Consider the following 24,199-nt stretch of genomic DNA (forward strand, 5'->3'; position numbering starts at 1 on the left):
ATATCTAATTTGTTCCTTCACAGGAAAAAAGAGCAAGGAGTGTTATTTTTTGTTGTATCTGTCAGTGTCTTGTATAATCACAACAGAAATAAGTATATGAACTTGTTTATCGTGAACTTTCACTTCTTTAGACAATTTAACAACTTGATCAGAACAATGGTATAAACATGGATCTGTCAGCTTGATGGTAAGAGCAGAATCCTTTATGACACGAGCAGTCTCTCAAAGTCCGTGTTCCTTTATTTAAAAGACAAAGACATAGTTTGTAGTTTAAGTAGTTAACTACACTTAAACTACAAACTATGTCTTTATCTTTGCAACTACAATAACTTCACAAACTACACTTCAAAATAGAAAGACATTAAAAACAACTACAATAACTTTGCAAATTTGAAATGAGTTGAACTACCTGCAAGCTACCAAGATGTAATAAAATACTAGTTTAATTACATGTAGTGAAGCTCCTCCCCAACACTGGTATAATGTCTTCCTTCATTTCCACTGGGATAGTAGGCAATGGCAGTAGGCGCTGTTTCCACTGAGCGAGGAAAGGAGGTAGGGGACTGATTTGTTGAGAGGGACTTTGGGACGTAGTCTACACTATTAGACAGATTCCTTGGACCGACAACTTCTGCCATTTTCCCCCAGGGAAACACTGTTGCAGTGCATATCTACTGTAGCAGCCAATGGTAATGGTATGTAGCCTATTTCAGTGAAAAGTAAGAAAAATGTATGTACGAATACCAAAAGCATCGGCAACCCAACATTTATTAATGGAATTCAAACATCTCAATATTACAGCATCCTCAGAACCAACAATGTCGGCATCTCTCTGACAACAACTTTGTATAGGAAAATAACAGAAGGACCCCCCCCCAACGGCTAAATTAGTGCAAGTAACAAAAAAGTGTCTCTAATGTTTGTCTCAAGTCATTCCCGAAGTTCCAGCTTTCCATCCTTGATCCTCCAGCTCCAGCGCTGGCATCCATCGGGGGCCGGGACACACCGGAGCCACAGGCCAGACTCCTGGATCTCCAGCTGGAAGGACACCGTCTTTCTGTCCAGAGTCTCCAGACTGAAGGCTTTGGCTGAGATCTGAATGGCAGATGGAACAATTCAGTCAGTCATCGAGTCAGGCAAGAGATGGTGAAGAGGCACGACATAGAGTGAGAGTAGTAAACACGCACATCCTAGGTCAGGATAAGTGCACAGAGTCATGTTAGTGTAAATAGATTCTGTCAGGAATCACTCACGTTGTTAGTTTAACCATGTTTTGTAATAGCAAAATAAATGGCAATGGCAATACAGTTAAGTCTTGGTGTTGTGGTTCTACTCATAGGGATGCTCCCTGCTGCAAGAGAGGTTAAAGCTTAACACAGCTTCTTACACAGAAGATAAAACACAACAACATACTGAAACTGAACAGCAGGGAGCACTGCGAACGAATCCCCCTTGGGGATGTAACTGACAGGAGTACAACACTAGGGTAGTCGTGTACAGTACAGGCAGTTTTTGTTGTTGGTGTTATTACTATTATTATTTATGAGGCTACAACATTCTTGGATATTTACATTTACACTGTCATTTGAAGGGATGTGAGTAGGCTAACATGTACCTTTAACACCAGACAATAGAGAAAAGGAAGCCCTACACATACAACACATGCCATGATATCACTTTATGTGACAAATAGACAGTGTGTCACTGTCAGCCTCAGATGCCTCTATCAGGTCTCAGACATGACATGAACTCAAGCAATGTTTCGACACAAGCATGAGAGTATAGTATTTCAACCCATTTTGAAACCACATTCTCTTCAGTGATACTGCTGCTACGTACTTGCCCCAGGCAATGGGAGGGAACAGAAACTGAAAACAGGAATAGAACCGTTTAGCCTGCTAGTCCGCGGCTGCCGTTTCCCCTACCAGGCCGGTGCAAAATCGCTAGCCAGAATTTGAATGGAAATAGCAGCAATATTGTCCGACTGTGTTTGTGCCAAAAATGCCTAAATGTCTTTCCTGCACCAGGCCTGCTCTCTAATCACCTGGGTTTTACTGAGCAGGAGCTGAACAGCACTGGTATAGTTGAGGGGATACTATATTCAGCGGAGTGGCGGTCCGCTCTCAGTCAATTCATCGCGTAACCGGTGAGTTTGATCTCAGTCAACCGAGACTTTGTTAGTCGATTAGTTAACGCTTCTTTTCATGTTGAATGAGTTATTTCCTGGGAAATTATGGGCCCATCTCTGGGAAGCTTTCTTTGTGTGTTAAAAGTTCATTTCTACCCATATAGAATTTCTGAATATATAAAAAGTATACTTTTAGAAAATATACTTAAATGTAATTGATTTTTTTTAAAGGTACTAAAAGCTCCGCCGGTCAGATCTCACCTGCTCACTGATCCCTATGGCCACATGACCCACTTTGACCTGCCGCCGCTCACGGATCCTCAGACTCTCACCGTGGATCTTCTCAATCCAGATGTCAACACCTGGAGCAGCAGAAAGCACAAGACCATGTTTGATTTGATTTTATTTTATTTTATTGATGGATTAAAAAACACACAACAAGGATCCAAAGGATAACATGAGAAAGAGTAAAACCCTTATTTCCGTCATGGTCCCAGGGCTGTTAGGCCACAACAAAATACACGACAATAACACAACACTCATACATTTAAAACATTATAAGACTAACCTATCGCTAAAATTGTATACCCCACAATAACTAAAAACTGATTGGAAACCCATTCAAACTATAGGGGGCTATTCTTCTATTCTGTCCATGAGCCACTTCCTGACGCTTCTCTTGAAGCTGTGGAGGCTCAAGCTCTGCTTGATGGGGAGAGGCAGCTTGTTCCAATCCTGGGCTCCAGAGAAAGTAAGGGAGCATTGGCCCAGTTTCGATCGGAAAGAAGCAGGCTTCAGGTTTGCTATGCTTGCTCTAGTTCTGTGGTTGTGGGATTCGTTGACCGGGGTGAAGTAGTTTTGGAGGTATCTAGGGGACCTTTGGTTTATAATATTGTGCACTATGTTCAGTCTGAGCTGGGTAACTCTGGCCTCTATAGGAAGCCAGTTTAGCTCCTGGAAGTGGCTCCTCCCTATGTGGGTGCGAGGGCCAAGACCCATTACCACCCTTACTAGCTTATTTTGGGAAACCTGAAGCTTCTTTTTTATGTTCACTGACAGGCCCTCGAACCACGATACGCTACCATAGTCAAAGTGGCAGAGTACTAGGCTATTTGCTAATAGCCTGAGGCTATCTCTGCCAAGGAGGTTGGCTTTCCTAGCTAGGTACCTGGTGCGGGCGTTGACTTTGCCCAGTACTTGGGAGGCCATAGCCTCCCCATCTAGGCTCCCGTCTATCATACAGCCTAGATACTTCGCTTTTTTTTGCTGTTTTAGGGTTACAGCTCCTAGCTGGATATTAAACTCCCGTGCTTTCCTGAGCTTGGGCTTGGAGGCTAATAGTACTGCCTCTGTTTTACCTAGGTGAAGAGAAAGCCTGTTGTCCGAAAGCCACCTGCTGACCCCTGCAATTTCTTCACCTAGCATCTGTTCTAGTGTGTTCTGATCCTTGTGTGAGACTAGCAGGGCTGAGTCGTCTGCAAATAAAAACAAGTTACATGAGCATGCTGCTGACATGTCATTTATGTACAGTAAAAAAAAGGAGAGGTCCTAGCACGCTTCCTTGTGGGACCCCACATACAATGGGCTTGGCCTCTGACATAGTGCCACTGACCTCAACCCGCTGCACCCTATCAGCAAGGTAGGAAGAGAACCATCTGACCACTGTCTCAGACATACCCAAGGCCTTAAGCTTGGAGAGCAGTATGTCATGTCAGTATGTTACTGACCAATAGGCAGCGACCTACTGTAGTGTGGGTTTATTTATACAGCATTTTTCTAAAACATAGTTTACAAGGTGTAACTGATTGTTTAAAAAAAAAGAAAAAAAAAGATGAATAAATCAAATGCATAAAAAAGTACATTTAAAACCTAATTTCTGAAAGTTTACAGAAATAAGACTTTTTTTTCCAGCCAGACTCATTTCCTCAGGCAAACCATTCCACAGGGGAGGTGGCCACATTCTGTCTCCGTGTTAAGTCTAGATTCCTGCATTCTTCTTACCTTCGAAGCAGTACGAGGACGGCTGATAGGCGGAGACCAGCCACTCCAGGTGTCCATCTGTCTGGCTGTTGTAGGAGGAGAAGACTCCGGAGCTGAGGTCGTCAGACCAGCGGTCAGAGTCCTGGTTGAATGGAAAAGAAACATTCCTCTTGATGGGATGCTTTTCCATAACTTGGAATAATAAATAAATAAATAAATACATCCCGTAATGTTTTAGTCCCTTTCTAAAAGCAGCTTCTGTGGCAGTATGGTAAATATAGAACAATCCGTGTGTGTGTGTGTGTGTGTGTGTGTGTGTGTGTGTGTGTGTGTGTGTGTGTGTGTGTGTGCAGCTCAAGCTGAACATCTCACAACTAGGCTACAAGTGTCAACTTTTAGTTTTCATTTTTGGCAGCCTGGGTCAAGTTCACAAGCTGGTGGTTAGGGGCCTTCAGATGGCCCACATCTCCAAGAGAAAGGCTAAACAGTTAGCAAGGTATTGCTCTATATCTGCTATTATTGGTAGCCGGTCTATTTGGAGACGGCGTTGCTTTTTGTACCCATAGAGTAGATATAGTTTTACGGAAATGCTATTGTATCTGTTTTTGAAATGTCATCTGTGTCAATATTGTATGTGTACGATGAATGCTTCACAGTCACAAACGTAATTGAATAACTCCCAATGAGCTAATTGCACTGTTAGTGTTTATGTCCTTAATGTACTCTGTATTTATGTGGACATAAATAAAGCATCTAAAATGTGTGTGTGTGTGTGTGTGTGTGTGTGTGTGTGTGTGTGTGTGTGTGTGTGTGTGTGTGTGTGTGCACGTGCGTGCGTGTGTCCATACCAACATGCACCGACTTGATTGAGTACTTACGCAACTGAAAAGTCTCTGAATATCTTTCTGCATTGACAATGTCTCTCGCCTGTTTGTTGTAATGTTTGTTATGTGGCCAATGGCCATAAATAAATCATTCAAGTGTGTGTGTTTGAGTGTGTGTGTTTGAGTGCATTCATACAAACCTTGTCTGATGCATCTATCTCATCTGAGCAGCTCAAACAGGAGGGAGGGTGGTCTCTTGGCTCTGGTGAGAGGCTGTGGACCATGCTTGGTATTGCTACACCTAGTGAGACAGAACAGATGGGAAAGTCCTACTGGATCCAGACTACATTTAGACCATACACTACTATATTAATTATTAAAAGGGAGCGTTGAGTTGAATTCTCGTACCCAAACAAGGCTTATTTTCTAGAATTGCACACAGCTTTGTACCAGACGTTACAACCTAATTTAGGTGTAAGAGCTCCTATAAACATGCTATGGGCCACAAAGTAATTCGTTGTCTATGGAGCAGTCCCAGATATTACATCCAGGTGACAACAAATTTGATTGTTCCAGCTTTAGGGGAGGGTGGTGTATGTTGCCAAATACTGACTCGGCTGATAACTGAACTCTTAAAATGGGTGGCATTCCCCTTTAACATGGTAACGTTAGGAGAGTGGGGGGAGGGGCATTGGAGAAAAAAAAACTCCAATAAAAAGCCACCTCTGCAGCATCACATCAGGGCAGCTGCACCAGCCAATCAAAGCCCTTCCCTGCTCTAACAGAATCCCAAGGTCTCCAGTGTGACCATATGGAATTTTGAGAACTATCCCCATTTGAGAACTATGGACCCATTTATATGTATGAAAATGGAGATGTATGTATGAAAATGAAAATGGCACCTTACCTTAAAGTTTTGTACCTCATTGTCTGCATTTGTACCTCACTGTTTACACATTTTTACTCACTGTACTTAGATTGTACTTAGGCTGTACTTTAGATTGTATATTGTATATTCCTCTTTTACTTACTTTATTACTGTATGAAGCACACTCTCAGGGGCTCATACAGAACCAAGCATTTCACAGTAAAGTACATGTATTTTATTGTGACAACTACAGTAATAAACAAACTTGAACTTGAAAATGTATGATTGATTGATTGATATACATGTGTAACAGTGCTACAAATGGTGGCATTTCAGCATGACGGCTGAGTCAGGGCAAAATGGTGCAAATGACAAACTATTTCATTCCACTCCACAACCATTCCTGTTGTAGGTGAAAGTTCACAGCATATTGATTAAACTGCCCTCGGGCCCACAAGAATAACACACATGTGAATTCTTGAAACGGGTGGCATTAAAGTCAAGGGACTCCCCTCCACAATCAAATCATAGTTTCCTCAGATATCTTTTGTGTCCGGAACATGGAACTATCTTTTCCACCCGCTGGCTTCAGGGGCTGGAGGAGTTTCAGTTTCACAACCCTTTATTCAGTTTAGAGGAGCATTCAGGATTCTTAGAAACCAATGCTATTGATTACCAACCATGTCCCCTTTATGAAAATCAGAAGATATGTGTGATTTGATCTCTGAGGAATTGGCACAAGCCTCCTCTTAGCATTTGTTAGCAAGGCTAGTGCTAGTGCTCAATGGCACACAAAGTATTTTAAAGGGACAGTTCTGATATTTGGAACCCTAGCCTTACCTACCAATATGATGTTGATTGTTAGAATCCTTTCTCAGCACAAGCTAGTTATCCACAAATGAATGCAAAGTCAATGGCGTCAAGCTCCTGTCTGTACAAGCTGACTGAAATCTACATTGTGTTCTCTGTGGAGTAAAGTGAGCCTCAGTCAGTTTGTACAGACAGGAGTTTGACCCCATTGACTTTGCATTCATTTGTGGATAACTAGCTTGTGCTGAGAAAGGATTTGTTTGAGGCTAACTAGTTGGACTAGTATGAGGAACAGCATGGATTGTGCTGTAAAAGGACTCTACCAAATTGACAACATCGCTGGTAAGTAAGAAATAGAAATATGGTTATGTAAATCAGAACTATATCTTTAATGGTTATCTGGTATCAGAGCATTTTAATGCATTTTTAATATGAATCCATAGGAGAATGGCCCATTAGAAAGGTGTGTCCCAGACTGTCCTTTAGACTAGAGCAGTGGTTCTCTACGTGTCCAACAAAATAATCCACTGCTCCAAAATTAGCACTAGAGACATTATTATACCCTCCCCCACTCTACTGTATTTCAAGGGGAAACAAGGACACGCTGTCATAGATGCGATGCTAACTCGTCTTACACAAAGTGCAATGCCTGTGAACCTCCACTAGGGACAGAGTGGCTAATTAATTACTGAGTTACTGATTGAATGAATGAACTATGAATGAATGAATGTGTGAGCGAGCGAGTGAGTGACATTTCTGGTTATAGAGGTGCTTCGCATCTAAGAAAAAAATATATTGTGAATGAATGAGTTCTCTGTAAACAACATTAAATATTATCCTATTTAATACAATAATTACTTGTATTGTGACTGGAATATTCTTTATCTTTTTATGTATTCAAATTAAAATATAAAAATATTTTCATCCTTAATTTAAATTTAGCTATCCCCCTGGTAGCTCTCTGAGGCCCCCTTGGGTATGTCCCCCCAGAAGAGTTTCTGTATCTCACCATCTCTGAGGTATTCCAATTCCACCTCTGACCCCCAGGAATGGTGAGTTGTCTGCTGGCCTTTCTGCAGCACAGGGAAGTGGACTTGGAGCGCATGGAGGTACCCGACGGACAAGGATGAGTCGTCCTCCTCCTCCTCCTCCTCCTCCTCCTCCTCCTCCTCCTCCTCCTCCTCCTCCTCCTCCTCCTCCTCCTCCTCCCAGTCCCCCTCATAGTCACAGTCATTCCTCTGCCACGCTGTCTTTTCCCGGGAACACTCCTCCTCTCCCAGATATATATCCACCTCGGAATCTGAGCCCGTTTCCCAGTCATTGTCCTCAGGAACGTAGTCGTCGTGGAGAGACTTGGGCTTAGACAGAGAACCCGTCTCATCTTCAGAATCCAGGTCCGAGACCCCCTCCTCTTCCTCCTCCCGGTCGCTGACCCCCTCCTCTTCCTCCTCCCGGTCGCTGCTGTCCTCGTCGGCCGCCCTCCTTCTCCAAGGGCTCACCCAGTGCATTGTGGGTGTCGACTTGGCGGCCGCTTGGGTCGAGGGGTTCTCGTCACAACCCGCCTCCTCACAGGCACCTCTGATGGAGCTGCGACTGAGGCCTCCAACTGTGTGGAGTGAGAAGATATTGTCACTGTCAGTACAATACAAAAAACAAGTCATCTGTCATATGTACTGTATATCATATGTCATATGTAGTACTGTATATCATATGTCGTATGTACTGTATATCAGCTGTCATATGTACTGTATATCAGCTGTCATCGCTGATATAAGTGCTTTTCAATTGACAATTTTTTACTTTAAATTCAATAGAATTCCAGGGCATGTTGGTACAGTTTGAAGCCATGTCCTAATGGCCCTGTATACCACACTGCTACCAACACACAACCATAGAGTACCACACTGCTACCAACACACAACCATAGAGTACCACACTGCTACCAACACACAACCATTACCATAGAGTACCACACTGCTACCAACACACAACCATAGAGTACCACACTGCTACCAACACACAACCATAGAGTACCACACTGCTACCAACACACAACCATAGAGTACCACACTGCTACCAACACACAACCATAGAGTACCACACTGCTACCAACACAGCCACAACCATAGAGTACCACACTGCTACCAACATACAACCATAAAGTACCACACTGCTATCAACACAGCCACAACCATAGTGTACCACACTGCTACCAACAGTAACCATAGAGTACCACACTGCTACCAACACACAACCATAGAGTACCACACTGCTACCAACACACAACCATAGAGTACCACACTGCTACCAACACAGCCACAACCATAGAGTACCACACTGCTACCAACATACAACCATAAAGTACCACACTGCTACCAACACAGCCACAACCATAGTGTACCACACTGCTACCAACATACAACCATAGTGTACCACACTGCTACCAACAGTAACCATAGAGTACCACACTGCTACCAACACACAACCATAGAGTACCACACTGCTACCAACACACAACCATAGAGTACCACACTGCTACCAACACAGCCACAACCATAGAGTACCACACTGCTACCAACACACACCCATAGAGTACCACACTGCTACCAACACAGCCACAACCATAGAGTACCACACTGCTACCAACACACAACCATAGTGTACCACACTGCTACCAACACACAACCATAGTGTACCACACTGCTACCAACACACAACCATAGAGTACCACACTGCTACCAACACACAACCATAGTGTACCACACTGCTACCAACACACAACCATAGAGTACCACACTGCTACCAACACACAACCATAGAGTACCACACTGCTACCAACACACAACCATAGAGTACCACACTGCTACCAACACAGCCACAACCATAGAGTACCACACTGCTACCAACATACAACCATAAAGTACCACACTGCTATCAACACAGCCACAACCATAGTGTACCACACTGCTACCAACAGTAACCATAGAGTACCACACTGCTACCAACACACAACCATAGAGTACCACACTGCTACCAACACACAACCATAGAGTACCACACTGCTACCAACACAGCCACAACCATAGAGTACCACACTGCTACCAACATACAACCATAAAGTACCACACTGCTACCAACACAGCCACAACCATAGTGTACCACACTGCTACCAACATACAACCATAGTGTACCACACTGCTACCAACAGTAACCATAGAGTACCACACTGCTACCAACACACAACCATAGAGTACCACACTGCTACCAACACACAACCATAGAGTACCACACTGCTACCAACACAGCCACAACCATAGAGTACCACACTGCTACCAACACACACCCATAGAGTACCACACTGCTACCAACACAGCCACAACCATAGAGTACCACACTGCTACCAACACACAACCATAAAGTACCACACTGCTATCAACACAGCCACAACCATAGAGTACCACACTGCTACCAACACACAACCATAGTGTACCACACTGCTACCAACACACAACCATAGTGTACCACACTGCTACCAACACACACCCATAGAGTACCACACTGCTACCAACACACAACCATAGTGTACCACACTGCTACCAACACACAACCATAGTGTACCACACCGCTACCAACACAGCCACAACCATAGTGTACCACACTGCTACCAACACACAACCATAGAGTACCACACTGCTACCAACACAGCCACAACCATAGTGTACCACACTGCTACCAACACACACCCATAGAGTACCACACTGCTACCAACACAGCCACAAACATAGTGTACCACACTGCTACCAACACACACCCATAGAGTACCACACTGCTACCAACACAGCCACAACCATAGGGTACCACCTGCTCGGAGGGCCTTGGTGGTCCTCCTCCTGAGCTCCCTGGCTGATGCTCGCCTGCTGGGGTCCTTCTGGAGACCCGACCTGAAGACCTCTGCGGTGAAATGGTTACAGCTGGACGGCACCTCCCACAGCGGCGGTGGCTCATTAACAATCTGCACCAAACAGAACGACAAGAAACGCATGGGAATCAGGTACACCGGACACATATGGTCCTGTACATATTAGTACTCTTAGTGTTGCCTGGTGAGAAGTACTGTGAGAATAGATATTATAGTTTGTCCATAGTGATTAACAGGTGCTGGCTCAGGGGGTGGCTCAGGTCGTCTGGTAATCTGAAGGTTTGATCCCGCCTCCTGATGGACAGGTTGGCACCTTGCATGATCGCCTCCACCATCGGTGTGTGTGTGTGAGAGAGTGTGTGTGTGTGTGTGAGTGAGTGAGTGAGTGAATGTGAGGCATAAGTTGTAAAGCGCTTTGGATACAAATATAAATGCATATCTGATGATGAAGGTCTTTGTTGACCAAAACGTAACAATTAAAAAAGAAATTAAGCAAAATTGTTGATTAGATTTGTAATGTTTGTAATGTCTGTTTGATCTGTATTTGGAATTATGACAAGATATGAAAGTTATAAAAGTTGTATTATGTGATGGTGTTTTATACGATGAATGTGTTTTTATACACTCAAAGCCGGTGTGATGAAATAAAACAGCATGTGTTGTCCTTAATTCAACAGATGTGTTAAAAAATTACACAACCAGGTTTTAAATAGTGTTGTTTTTCAACACACCTGTTTAGTTACGTGTTTAGTTTGTGTTGTCATCATCAAATCTCATCATCAGATTTATTCAACCATGGATGTATTATTACAAATTACTATGACAATTTCTATCTATAGCACCTTTAAAGTGTGTTGAAGGGGCGGCTACGTGGCGTAGTGGGCAAGGCGCTCGCCACGAATGCAGAGACGCTGGGATCGCCTGTTCGATCCCAGCGCTCCACATTGCTTTCAGTTTAGCTGGTCGTTCATACTAATACACATTGGCCGTATTAGGGGGTGGGAAACTGATGGGTGGGGATCGGGCGTTGTGGACAGCGACTCCTACAGGTCGGTTGGTGCGCCTGCGCAGTAGAATCAGGAAGTGTCGGGGGCAGCGTGAGCCTCCCACGCGTTACTCCTCGCCACTGAGAGATCGAGCTGCGCAGGTGAAAAGATGCGACTGCTGTTACCTCAAGTACCGGAGGGGACTTGTGCTATGTATGACTTAGTCCACATTGCAGCCGGCTTGTGGGAGGCAAGAAACAGCGTTCGTGACAGGGGAGGGTTGAATTGGATTATACGAAATTGGGATGGGAGAAAATATAGAAAATGGGAGAAAAAAGTGGATAAAAAAAAAAAAGTGTGTTGAAGGAAGTTCCACGAGTTGGGTGTTTTTTAGGAGTGTACCTGGCTGTGGCTAAATCCCCCCCAGTGAGATAACACAGCTTGACTCAACGCACATGGCCAACATTGGTTAAAGTTAAATAAATTACAGATCAGAACAATGGACAATAACAACCTCCCTGTAAGGACGGCGGCGGGGACTCTGACCTTGAGGCACAGTGGGTGGGAGTAGTAGCGTATCCAGGGGTGGCAGCCATTGAGCATGTGCAGTAGCATGCAGCAGCTGCTCCAGACGTCGGCCTTGGAGCAGCGCTGGTCCCCCCGTGCCACCTCGGGTGCCATGTGAGTCTCTGTGCCGGGGAAGCCGGACCCTGGGGAGAGACAACAGACTGTCACTCGGTTGTCACACAACCGCAGCCCCCCTTCTCTCTCCTCCATTTCACATGAAACTCTTTCTCCCGTCTCCAAATTTAGTTGTTATGCCAATTCCCTTCCTGGTCGTTGCACTACCCCAACTGTCGGTCTGGGGAGGGTGTAGTAGACTACCCTACTGTCTGTCTGGGGAGGGTGTAGACTACCCTACTGTCTGTCTGGGGAGGGTGTAGACTACCACATGCCTCCTCTGATACATGTGGAGTCGCCAGCTGCTTCTTTTCACCCGACAGGTGGGCGTTTCACTGGGAGAACGTAATGCGCACAGAGGTTCACACTATCTCCCCCAGATCCCCTCCCTGCTGAACAGACCAGTAGGAGTCGCTACTGCAACGACCAGGACTCGTACTTCACCGGCTTCCCACCAGTGAACACTGCCAATTGTTTCATAGGGACGACTGACCAAGCTGGAGGTACCGCAGACACCGGTAATTTAACCTGTGGGCTAAAATACCTGGTGGTAGGCGAGTGCTTAGACCTCTACACTACCACCAGTGTTTAGACCTCTACACTACCACCAGTGTTTAGACCTCTACACTACCACCAGTGCTTAGACCTCTACACTACCACCAGTGTTTAGACCTCTACACTACCACCAGTGCTTAAACCTCTACACTACCACCAGTGTTTAGACCTCTACACTACCACCAGTGTTTAGACCTTTACACTACCACCAGTGCTTAGACATCTACACTACCACCAGTGTTTAGACCTCTACACTACCACCAGTGTTTAGACCTCTACACTACCACCAGTGCTTAGACCTCTACACTACCACCAGTGCTTAGACCTCTACACTACCACCAGTGCTTAGACCTCTACACTACCACCAGTGTTTAGACCTCTACACTACCCAGCCACACAAGTGCTTAGACCTCTACACTACCACCAGTGTTTAGACCTCTACACTACCACCAGTGCTTAGACCTCTACACTACCACCAGTGTTTAGACCTCTACACTACCACCAGTATTTAGACATCTACACTACCACCAGTGTTTAGACCTCTACACTACCACCAGTGTTTAGACCTCTACACTACCACCAGTGCTTAGACCTCTACACTACCACCAGTGTTTAGACCTCTACACTACCACCAGTGCTTAGACCTCTACACTACCACCAGTGTTTAGACCTCTACACTACCCAGCCGCACAAGTGCTTAGACCTCTACACTACCACCAGTGTTTAGACCTCTACACTACCACCAGTGCTTAGACCTCTACACTACCACCAGTGTTTAGACCTCTACACTACCACCAGTATTTAGACCTCTACACTACCACCAGTGTTTAGACCTCTACACTACCACCAGTGTTTAGACCTCTACACTACCACCAGTGCTTAGACCTCTACACTACCACCAGTGTTTAGACTCTATACTACCACCAGTGCTTAGACCTCTACACTACCACCAGTGCTTAGACCTCTACACTACCACCAGTGTTTAGACCTCTACACTACCACCAGTGCTTAGACCTCTACACTACCACCAGTGTTTAGACCTCTACACTACCCAGCCGCACAAGTGCTTAGACCTCTACACTACCACCAGTGTTTAGACCTCTACACTACCACCAGTGCTTAGACCTCTACACTACCACCAGTGTTTAGACCTCTACACTACCACCAGTATTTAGACCTCTACACTACCACCAGTGTTTAGACCTCTACACTACCACCAGTGTTTAGACCTCTACACTACCACCAGTGCTTAGACCTCTACACTACCACCAGTGTGTAGACTCTATACTACCACCAGTGCTTAGACCTCTACACTACCACCAGTGCTTAGACCTCTACACTACCACCAGTGCTTAGACCTCTACACTACCACCAGTGTTTAGACCTCTACACTACCACCAGTGCTTAGACCTCTACACTACCACCAGTGTTTAGACCTCTACACTAACCAGCCACACCAGTGCTTAGACCTCTACACTACCACCAGTGCTTAGACCTCTACACTACCACCAGTGTTTAGACCTCTACACTACCACCAGTGTTTAGACCTCTACACTACCACCAGTGTTTAGACCTCTACACTACCACCATTGTTTAGGCCTCTACACTACCACCAGTGCTTAGACCTCTACACTACCACCAGTGTTTAGGCCTCTACACTACCACCAGTGCTTAGACCTCTACACTACCACCAGTGCTTAGACCTCTACACTACCACCAGTGTTTAGACCTCTACACTACCACCAGTGCTTAGACCTCTACACTACCACCAGTGCTTAGACCTCTACTACCACCAGTGTTTAGACCTCTACACTACCACCAGTGCTTAGACCTCTACACTACCACCAGTGCTTAGACCTCTACTACCACCAGTGTTTAGACCTCTACTACCACCACCAGTGTTTAGACCTCTACACTACCACCAGTGTTTAGACCTCTACACTACCACCAGTGTTTAGACCTCTACACTACCACCAGTGTTTAGACCTCTACACTACCACCAGTGCTTAGACCTCTACACTACCACCAGTGCTTAGACCTCTACACTACCCAGCCGTGCTTTAAACTCTAATAGAAGGTAGAGGTTAATTTTTTTTTTATCCACTTTTTCTACATTTTCTCCCATCCCAATTTCGTATCATCCAATTCAACCCTCCCCTGTCACGAACGCTGTTTCTTGCCTCCCACAAGCCGGCTGCAATGTGGACTAAGTCATACATAGCACAAGTCCCCTCCGGTACTTGAGGTAACAGCAGTCGCATCTTTTCACCTGCGCAGCTCGATCTCTCAGTGGCGAGGAGTAACGCGTGGGAGGCTCACGCTGCCCCCGACACTTCCTGATTCTACTGCGCAGGCGCACCAACCGACCTGTAGGAGTCGCTGTCCACAACGCCCGATCCCCACCCATCAGTTTCCCACCCCCTAATACGGCCAATGTGTATTAGTATGAACGACCAGCTAAACTGAAAGCAATGTGGAGCGCTGGGCTCGAACAGGCGAGCCCAGCGTCTCTGCATTCGTGGCGAGCGCCTTGCCCACTACGCCACGTAGCCGCCCAGGTAGAGGTTAATTAAGGGGATAGTTAAGAAACCATGGTCCTAATTCTTACTTACCAATAATGATGTTGATCAGTAGAGTCCTTTCTCTGCACAATCCATATTGTTAGCCACAAACCAATGCAAAGTCAATGAGGTCGAGCTCCTGCTCACGCTGACTGACTGAGGCACACACAAAATAATTTTCAGTGAGCCTCAGCTTGTACAGACAGGAGCTTGACCCCATTGACTTTGCATCAGTTTGTGGCAAATTATACAGAGCTAGTATGAGGAACAGCATGGATTGTGCTGAGAAAGGATTCTACCGATCAACATCATCATTGGTAAGTAAGAATTAGGGCTAGGGGTAAAAAAAAATAAGAACTATCCCTTTAATGTCCCCTATCATCCCATTTCAAACCTTTATTTAAACTCAAAAGGCAACAGAGGTTTCCCTCATTTACAGTCATGTCGAGTGTACATAAAAAAAAAAAGCATATAAAATCACACAGCTGTCCCCTATCATCTTGTTCCTCTGGGACGTCAAAGATCAGCATCTCTCTAAATGACATCTCCCTTGTTTCCATAAATATGGTCTATTATGAGTTATACAATATACATATATATATGGTCTATTATGAGTTATATAATATACAGATATATATATATGGTCAGTTATGAGTTATATGGAAAGAGGAAACCTGGGAGACTTTTTCTTTGCGATTATGTGTTTTTCTCAAACTGTGATCAAACAACAGAGTCAGTGCCATTGTCTAATTACACAGTAGATACACAATGAAAAGGAGCGACGAGACAGTAGAACTCACCCCTGAAAGCCTTGGTGCTCTGTCCATTATGGTCCAATGTCTCAGAGAGACCAAAATCGCAAAGGAAAGTGTCCCTGCCGTCCGCGGAGAGGAGAACATTGTCAACTGGAATAAGATCAACAGACACAGGCTTCAGAGAGAGAGAGAGAGAATGCTATTTGATTGGTATTTGATATGAAATGGTTGAGAAATTAAGGAGTTAATAGCGACTCTTAAAGAGCACCTACGGGAGGCTGCAATTCGAAACTGGCCACCGTAAATGCCCAAAACCCCCACCACCTCCTAATAGACAGTCTCCTCCCCACTGCATGTATATATTCCCTCCCCGCCGTATGTATATCTCTCTCCCACCCACCCACCCCCTCCTAATGTACAGTCCCCTCCCCATCATATGTATATACTCTGTCAGGATCTAGGGGTAACAGACTACAGTACTGTATATTTGAATACCGTTTATGTCACAAATGTATCAGTACTAAATACCTATATGTCCCTATGCCATAAATGTCATGTATGTTGTGTATGTCATAAATGTCTATATGAATTGAAAATGGGGGACCCTGATGGAAACAAGACAAACGTCTTTCTCAGGTCTGCATCCCCTTAACAATTGTGTGTATTGAGCCGTACTGTATTGTACCCATTCTGCAATCTGTTAAATAAAGTTTTCATTCATTCATTCATTCATTCACTATATTAGGAGTCTCACTGTGTCTCATTTGTGTACATGGCTGGCGGTACTTCTCATCTTCTGCCACTAGAGGGTGTGCAACATCTCCAAAATGTATTTTATTTGATCTCTCTGTGATTTACACACCTCACACATTTCTAATGCATTTATTCACCGCCCCTCAAATACCTTATCATAATGGATTGGTCAGTCTGATGGTCAACGGTTGAGCTCAAGTGTCAAAGGGGAGGGGCCTGTTTGTTTATATTTAGGAATCTTGGTATATTCACCTCACCTCAGACACCATAGCCAACAATGATGTCAGCAGGATAGAATTCAACAGCGGCTGGAGAACATGAGAACTGTTGGACTCTTACTGAACCCTGCATGAACTCTGACGCATTGTTTTATTATTATTATTATTATTATTATTATTATTATTATTATTATTATGGAGTATACATACAGTACGTCTCATCTGTCATTGTGTTATTATTATTATTGATAGAGTAACATGTTTCACCTGTCATTGTGTTGTTGTTGTTATTATTATTATTATTATTATTATTATTATTATTATTGAAAGAGTAACATATCGTTAGCCTCATAGCATAATTGCCTAAGTCATTTTTCAAGACTTTCGTAAAAGAAAAAAAAACGAATTTTCGCACAAGTCACACGAGTGAGTTAGGCAGAAAGGGATTCTTAAAATAACAAGGTTCTAATTGGCTGAGGACACAGCCACTAAGCCAGGGTGGTGCAGCAGTGTGAGGAGAGTAGAGTTAGGCAGAAATATCAATTTGGCCAAAAAATTACTTAGGCAATTATGCTATGAGGCTAACGATATGTTTCACCTGTCATTGTGTTATTGTTATTATTATTATTGTTATTATTATTATTGTTATTATTATTATTATTATTATTATTATTATTATTATTATTATTATTATTATTATTATTATTATTATTATTATTATTATTATTATTATTATTATTATTATTATTATTATTATTATTATTATTATTATTATTATTATTATTATTATTATTATTATTATTATTATTATTATTATTATTATTATTATTATTATTATTATTATTATTATTATTATTATTATTATTATTATTATTATTATTATTATTATTATTATTATTTATAGAGTAACATATGTCCCACCTGTGGCAGTGCCCAGCGGACCAGACCCTCGCCTTTATTTATAGTTTATCTTGTTCTTTACCTTCTATCTGATGTTTTTATTTTCTATATTTTATTGTCACTTCTATTACCCTGCCTGTACCTTCCCTCTCCTGAGCTGCTATGACACCTGCATTTCCCCCAAGCGGATTAATAAAACAACATCTTATCTTATCTTATCATAAAAGCATGACAAAAAAAACCTTCTTTTCAAAATGGTCCACAATGTAATAAGGAATAAGACGCTGAACCAGACAAGCAACTGTAGACATAAATATTAATATAAATAATACATATATCTATATACCCTATGCAGGCACCAACAATAGCCTGAAATCCCATCCCATTTTGAATGGGCCCTGCCTGTCCAATCCTCCACGGTGATAGGGAAGGATTACCGACGGGGTCAGGGGTCAATAAAAGGTTCTATATGGGCAGAGGAATTGAAATACCTTTGACATCCAGGTGCAAGATGTGTCTATGGTGCAGGTGCTCTAGCGCCCCCAGTATCTGACGGAGGTAATGCAGGGCCAAATCCTCAGGCAGACTGACCCTCTCTCTCAGCAGCTGGGCCAGACATCCTGGAGGTTCAGACAAGCCTGGTTAGTGCAGGGCTGTTGTTTTCTTATTTCCCCTGAAGAAGGTTTGTTAAAGGGATCGTTTGGATTTTTGGAACCCTAACCCTATTTGCTTACTTATCAATAATGATGTTGATCAGTAGAGTCCTTTCTCTGCACAATCCGTATTGTTAGCCACAAACCGATGCAAAGTCAATGAGGTCGAGCTCCTGCTCACGCTGACTGACTGAGGCTCACACAAAATCATTTTCAGTGAGCCTCAGCTTGTACAGACAGGAGCTTCCCCATTGACTTTGCATCGGTTTGTGGCAAATTATACAGAGCTAGTATGAGGAACAGCATGGATTGTGCTGAGATGGAGGGATTCTAGGATTCTACCGATCAACATCATCATTTGTAAGTAAGAATTAGGGCTAGGGGTAAAAAAAAAAAAAAAAATAACTATCCCTTGTCCCCTATCATCCCATTTCAAACCTTTATTTAAACTCAAAAGCCCTGTTTTTTTTAAACAGGTATGTATCTGCTTGTCTAACTCCAGGGTAGATGGCTAATAAGCTAATTTCCCCAAAAGTTGGCGTGTTCCTTTAAGGCACCTCTATGGTAGTTCTTGAGGGGAAACTAATTTAGTCTCCATGGCCAGATTTAGACTTGAACCAGAGGTCAGCTGATTAATCGGACTGGCCTATTAATTAGCAGCAAATGGAGCAAGTAAGCGCTAATCAGCTGATATTATGGACGATACCTTTTCTTGTGGATTTGGCTGTGGCCAGACTGAGGAACACAGGATGCAGTAAGAGGCATGTGTACCATTGTGAAAGATATACACAAACATGTTATTTGGCACTTTTGACATCAGATCATGTTTACCTGGCTTCAGGTCCATGAAGAGCATGATGTTGAGTCCCTCTCTCACGGCTCCGAAGAGCTCTACGACGCCAGGGGAGTTCAGAGAGCTCCAGGAGCTCAACTCCTCACTGCTGAAGTGACTCAAGGGGATCTGGAGTGGGGGAGGGGGACACACACCTCTTCATTTATTGCAAGGATCTTTTCCTACGTCAACTGAAAGAATTGGATACATTCTTCTACATCAGGCTTTCCCAAACGTGGGGATGAAATCCCATCTTCTATCTAATCATGTGGAACATCATACGACAAACTCTAAAACTCTATACTTAGCTATCCTGTGGTTTAAATCCTTAATCACCAACCATGCCACCACAATCAGCAGTTGTTTTAATTGATTGTACAATTGCATTTAGCATTTATTGTATTGTTTATGTTTTTATTGAGTATTACATCATCACATCATGCAAATGATGGCTTGCCCTCAATGAATTCTCCAGTTGAAATAAAGATTGAATGAATTGTTTATGGGGCAGCCCCAGATTTTACATTCCAGTTACATCTCAAATTGGAGGGTTCTCACTCTGATTTCTAGCTTCAGCAGAGAGCGGTGCATGTTCACAAACTGACTGAACTGTCCTGGGGCACAGGAAGAACATGTGTGAACGAGTCATTCCCCTTTAAGCGTGTGATTTCAAAAGCTCTGGGTGGTATATATACAGTAGATTAGGGCTGACCTCGACTAGTCGAATAGTTGACTAATCGATTGAAAGGAGCCATAGTCGACTGCCAACCTCTTAGTCGAATGCAAAAGAAATAATATATATATATATATATATATATATATATATATATATATATATATATATATATATATATATATATATATATATATATATATATATATATATATATTTATTTATTTTTTGGTAAATTTTTTCCAAAAGCAAAGAGGCCTAGAAGTGTGGCTAACGCTAATGGCGCACATACCAGCGAGGCTAACTGCCTAAGAAAACAGGCACAGAGGCACTGAAAGAGGATTTCACCTGTCTAATGAACACACTAGACAAATATATCAAGATGTATCCATTAGTGGACCAATTGCATGCTTTTGCAGAGGACAAGAAGCCTTCAGTCGACTCCTTCAGACATTAAGCACCCCCCACAGCCCAAATGGAATGATAATTTTTTTTCTTTTTTTTAAGTATAATTCTTTACTTCTTTTTTTGCATTCGGGGGGTAGTCGACTACTAGTCAACAATCGGCAAATTTTGGCCAATCAAAGTCGACTATACAAATACTTAGTCCGGGACAGGCCTACAATATATATATATACAGTATATATGTATATATAGTATCTTAAAAGCAACGAGTGACTCAAGGCTCACCCTCTTGGCTGCACACTGGAACCCGGTCCTTTTGTCCCGCACACAGAACACGTCCCCGTATGATCCGTTCTGGATGTGGTGCAGAATGCAGTAGTCCTCCCCCTCCCTGTATGCACACCTGTTGGGCTGGAGTTGCTAAAAGACACAGAAATATGGGTCAGAGGATGAAACGTGTGAAATCTGTATAGCAGGGTTAGGATGCTGGGCTCTAGTGCAGTTCAAATTATATAAGTTGATACTTGATATAACTTACAACTCACTTACAAATAATAGAGGATTCCATCATTTCTTCATAATTTCTTTTCTCAAGCAAGTAATTTTAATGTATTTTTTATTTTTTTAAAGAATACTCCCCCTCCTGAATTGATTCAACTGAAAGCCCAGCTGTAGGCCCATCACAAAGTCACATACACGTCACACACCGACAACAATTGGCTAATGTGAATTAGTCTTACATTATGAAATACGATGCCTTCGTTGACACATACGTCAGGCCCCCTCTCGACGGGTGTGTGTTTCACCAGGTCTTTGAAGAAGAGTGAGACAAAGTGTCTGGGTATCTGTGTGACTTTTCCCCTCAGCGCCTCCAGCATCGTGTCAATATCAGGGACAACCCCGCCAGTCAGAGCACACGTAGACGCAGGAGTGGACTCACAGCCTTCAGAAACACCTGCAAAACTACCGGAGCTGTCGGACACGCCCTCCGCACTAGACACTGATCCGAGATCTGTCTCCACACGGCAGGGGGAGGGGTCAAAGCCAGACACACCCATAAGGTCCCAGGTTGCGTCCAACACGCCTCCCTCGACTAGGAAATTGTCCGACACGCATACACCTGAGAGACAGTCTGAAACGTCCTTCAGGCTGCACACAGAGTTGGACTCGCCCGTGACGTAGCAGCACGACGAGTCCGACTCGCTCTCATGAGTGCAGATGGAGTCGGACCCGCCCACCAGCTCCAGGCTGCAGTCAGAGTCCGACGAGGGTCCCTTATTGTGTCCACGACTAGAAGATTCTGATCCACTTAGTAGTCCAGATCGGTCGTCTGACACCGATACATCCTGTAGTCTGCAGATACAGACACAGTCAGACGCACCTCCACAGCTGTGGCAAGACACAGACACTCCCCCATGTCCACAAGACTCCGCCTCCGAGCAGCCTCCGCAAGAGTCTGTGTTCCAGTCTGTAAACTGGGGAGGTGGAGGTATGATGATGTCATTGGACAACGCCATGTCGTGTTCTATCGATCTCAACCAATCGATCTCCTGCACCCATAAGCCCTGGATGATTGGAGGCTCCTCCCCTTCCTCCCTCTTTCGTTTTGTTGTGCGGGATTTTCGCCGCTGTTTCCTGCGGTAGTGTGGGATCTGAGTGGCGCCTTCACCTTCCTCATCCTCTGTGTCACTTGTTGTAAGTGCAGCTGGCTTGGAGAGACACCTGCAGATCAGAGGAGTGTATTAAGTAATGATGTCGCCCGTTAATGATGTCACTCTGCCCTTCTAATTTACCCCACAATGTAAAACATTGACCACCGCAACACTTCCGGTATTCTGAAATCATGGGGGAGAGAGCGGGGGGAGAAAATGAATGAATGTGGATGAGAGCCTTGAAATGAAGTGGTTGTAGCTACGGCTGTGGGGGTGCTGGAGACATGATCCAATATACTTTTATACGCATGAGTCTCCTGAACACGGAGATACCAATCCCAAGTCGATCGGCACTTGGAACTGGTCTCTCCGTGTTCAGGAGACTTGTGTGTATAAATCTCTATTGGATCATGTTTCCAGCACCCCCACAGCCATAGCTACAACCACTTAATGTCAAGGCTCTCATCCACATTCATTCATTTTCTCCCCCCGCTCTCTCCTCCATGAGCTCAATGTAACGCGGAAGTGCAGTGGTCTATTTAAAGGAGACATGCATTGCTATTCCTTTCACTATTTGGGCAACTTTACACAATTCCTGTGAGTCTATGGAACACATCTGTAAAGTTTCTTTCAAAAAAATTCATTGTTTTATATTTTTAATCAAGTACTCTAAAGCAACATTTTTCCACTTCCAAGATTTCAAGCTATTTTGTGCTCCGCCCATAAGCGCTTTGAGTGACAGTCACCCACAGTCTGCGACTGGCAGACAGAGAGAGATAGAGAGATAGAGGAGGGGGATACTAATTAATTTCACCGTGGGGGGGCATAATCCCATGGGACAATGCATTGGTAACTTGTTTCAAATGACAATATATACCCCTGTGAATATTATTGCACGGATCGGAATATGGGCGTGCGCGTGGGAGCGTGCGCAACGATATTTTGACAGTGATATGCGAGTGCTCCCGACTGCGGGGGAGAAGCTCCATCCCCGCGCGCACACACATTTACACACTCCTGCGTGCAGTCCCTATCTCTCTCTCCCTCCCTCTCTATCTCTCTCCCTCTCTCTCTCTCTCTCTATCGCTATCTCTCTCTCTCCCTCTCTCTCGCTCACTCGTTCTCTGCTGTCTGTCGGCACCCGCGCACGTCAACCCGTTTGAGGAAGTAATTCCACTTGCTCTGTTGTTGAGCGAATTGTTGATTGTGGGCGGTGACTACAACCAGTGCCTTACTCACGTCAGCAAAACAGTAAAATCAGAATGGCTTAGTTGAGTGAGGGAGGATCTCGTGAACTCGAGACTAGACTGATGAGTCAAAATGAGAATTAGAGAAACAGACCCCAATAATATAAACCCCCATTGCTAGGAAACAATGCTAAACACTGGAAAAGGCCATTTATAAGACACAGGACCTTTAACACATCCTCTTTTGTGTTAGTACCGACATTATCTAGCAAAGATTTGAGCTAATGTCAGATCCCAAATGTTACAGCTAAAGCTAGCTTCTGTTAATCATATGGTGATATGGGTTATGGAACTCTGGTAATGGGCCTACCTGTGCCTTCTGCGCAGCTGAGATCTGGAGTAAGGAGATTCTGTGCTTGTGAGGCTGAACTCCTGGGAACCCTCTCCTGAAATAGAGTTCCAGTTAGACTGGACCGTTAGACTCTTGATTAGCTGTTAGCCACTTTGTCTTGAAACACGCAACGTTGCTCGCTCGTTTCAAATGAAAAGACAGCAGGCGACCAGCTGGGCACAAATCTGCCATTGGACATTATTTAAAAATGACACAAGCAGGTGTTAGCATCATAGATCTTATGTCATCACGGTGTAAGTCATAGTCAAAACCACTCCTCACATAGAATTAAAGAAATCATTTATAATATTTCCATATAAATAAATGTCTAATTTAACACTCTGTCGCCAACTGATATAACACAATAGTGATTCTACCTATAACCAGTTCATGAACGTTTTTACATTTACCGCTCTTGGTGTCTGATAGGACATTCCTGGCAAAATCATCCGGCACACAGGGTTTCAT

The 24,199-nt window shown here is 43.8% G+C and overlaps 1 protein-coding gene across 1 annotated transcript; it reads right to left on the reverse strand.

Annotated features, from left to right (window-relative positions):
- Positions 1–768: 768 nt before the first annotated feature.
- On the reverse strand, positions 769–24,199 carry map3k14b (mitogen-activated protein kinase kinase kinase 14b; the record flags this gene model as incomplete). The annotated part of the gene is made up of 15 exons (XM_084323063.1): positions 769–1,095; positions 2,390–2,490; positions 4,130–4,250; positions 5,133–5,233; positions 7,620–7,763; positions 7,917–8,216; positions 10,472–10,622; positions 12,062–12,225; positions 16,113–16,217; positions 18,430–18,558; positions 19,423–19,552; positions 20,787–20,921; positions 21,242–22,223; positions 23,711–23,786; positions 24,142–24,199. The coding sequence occupies 15 exons, from the start codon at positions 24,197–24,199 to the stop codon at positions 931–933; spliced, it is 2,862 nt and encodes a 953-aa protein (XP_084179189.1). The 3' UTR covers positions 769–930.

Source organism: Notolepis coatsorum (assembly GCF_963971535.1).
Source record: "Notolepis coatsorum genome assembly, chromosome: 10".
Classification (NCBI taxonomy): Eukaryota; Metazoa; Chordata; class Actinopteri; order Aulopiformes; family Paralepididae; genus Notolepis; species Notolepis coatsorum.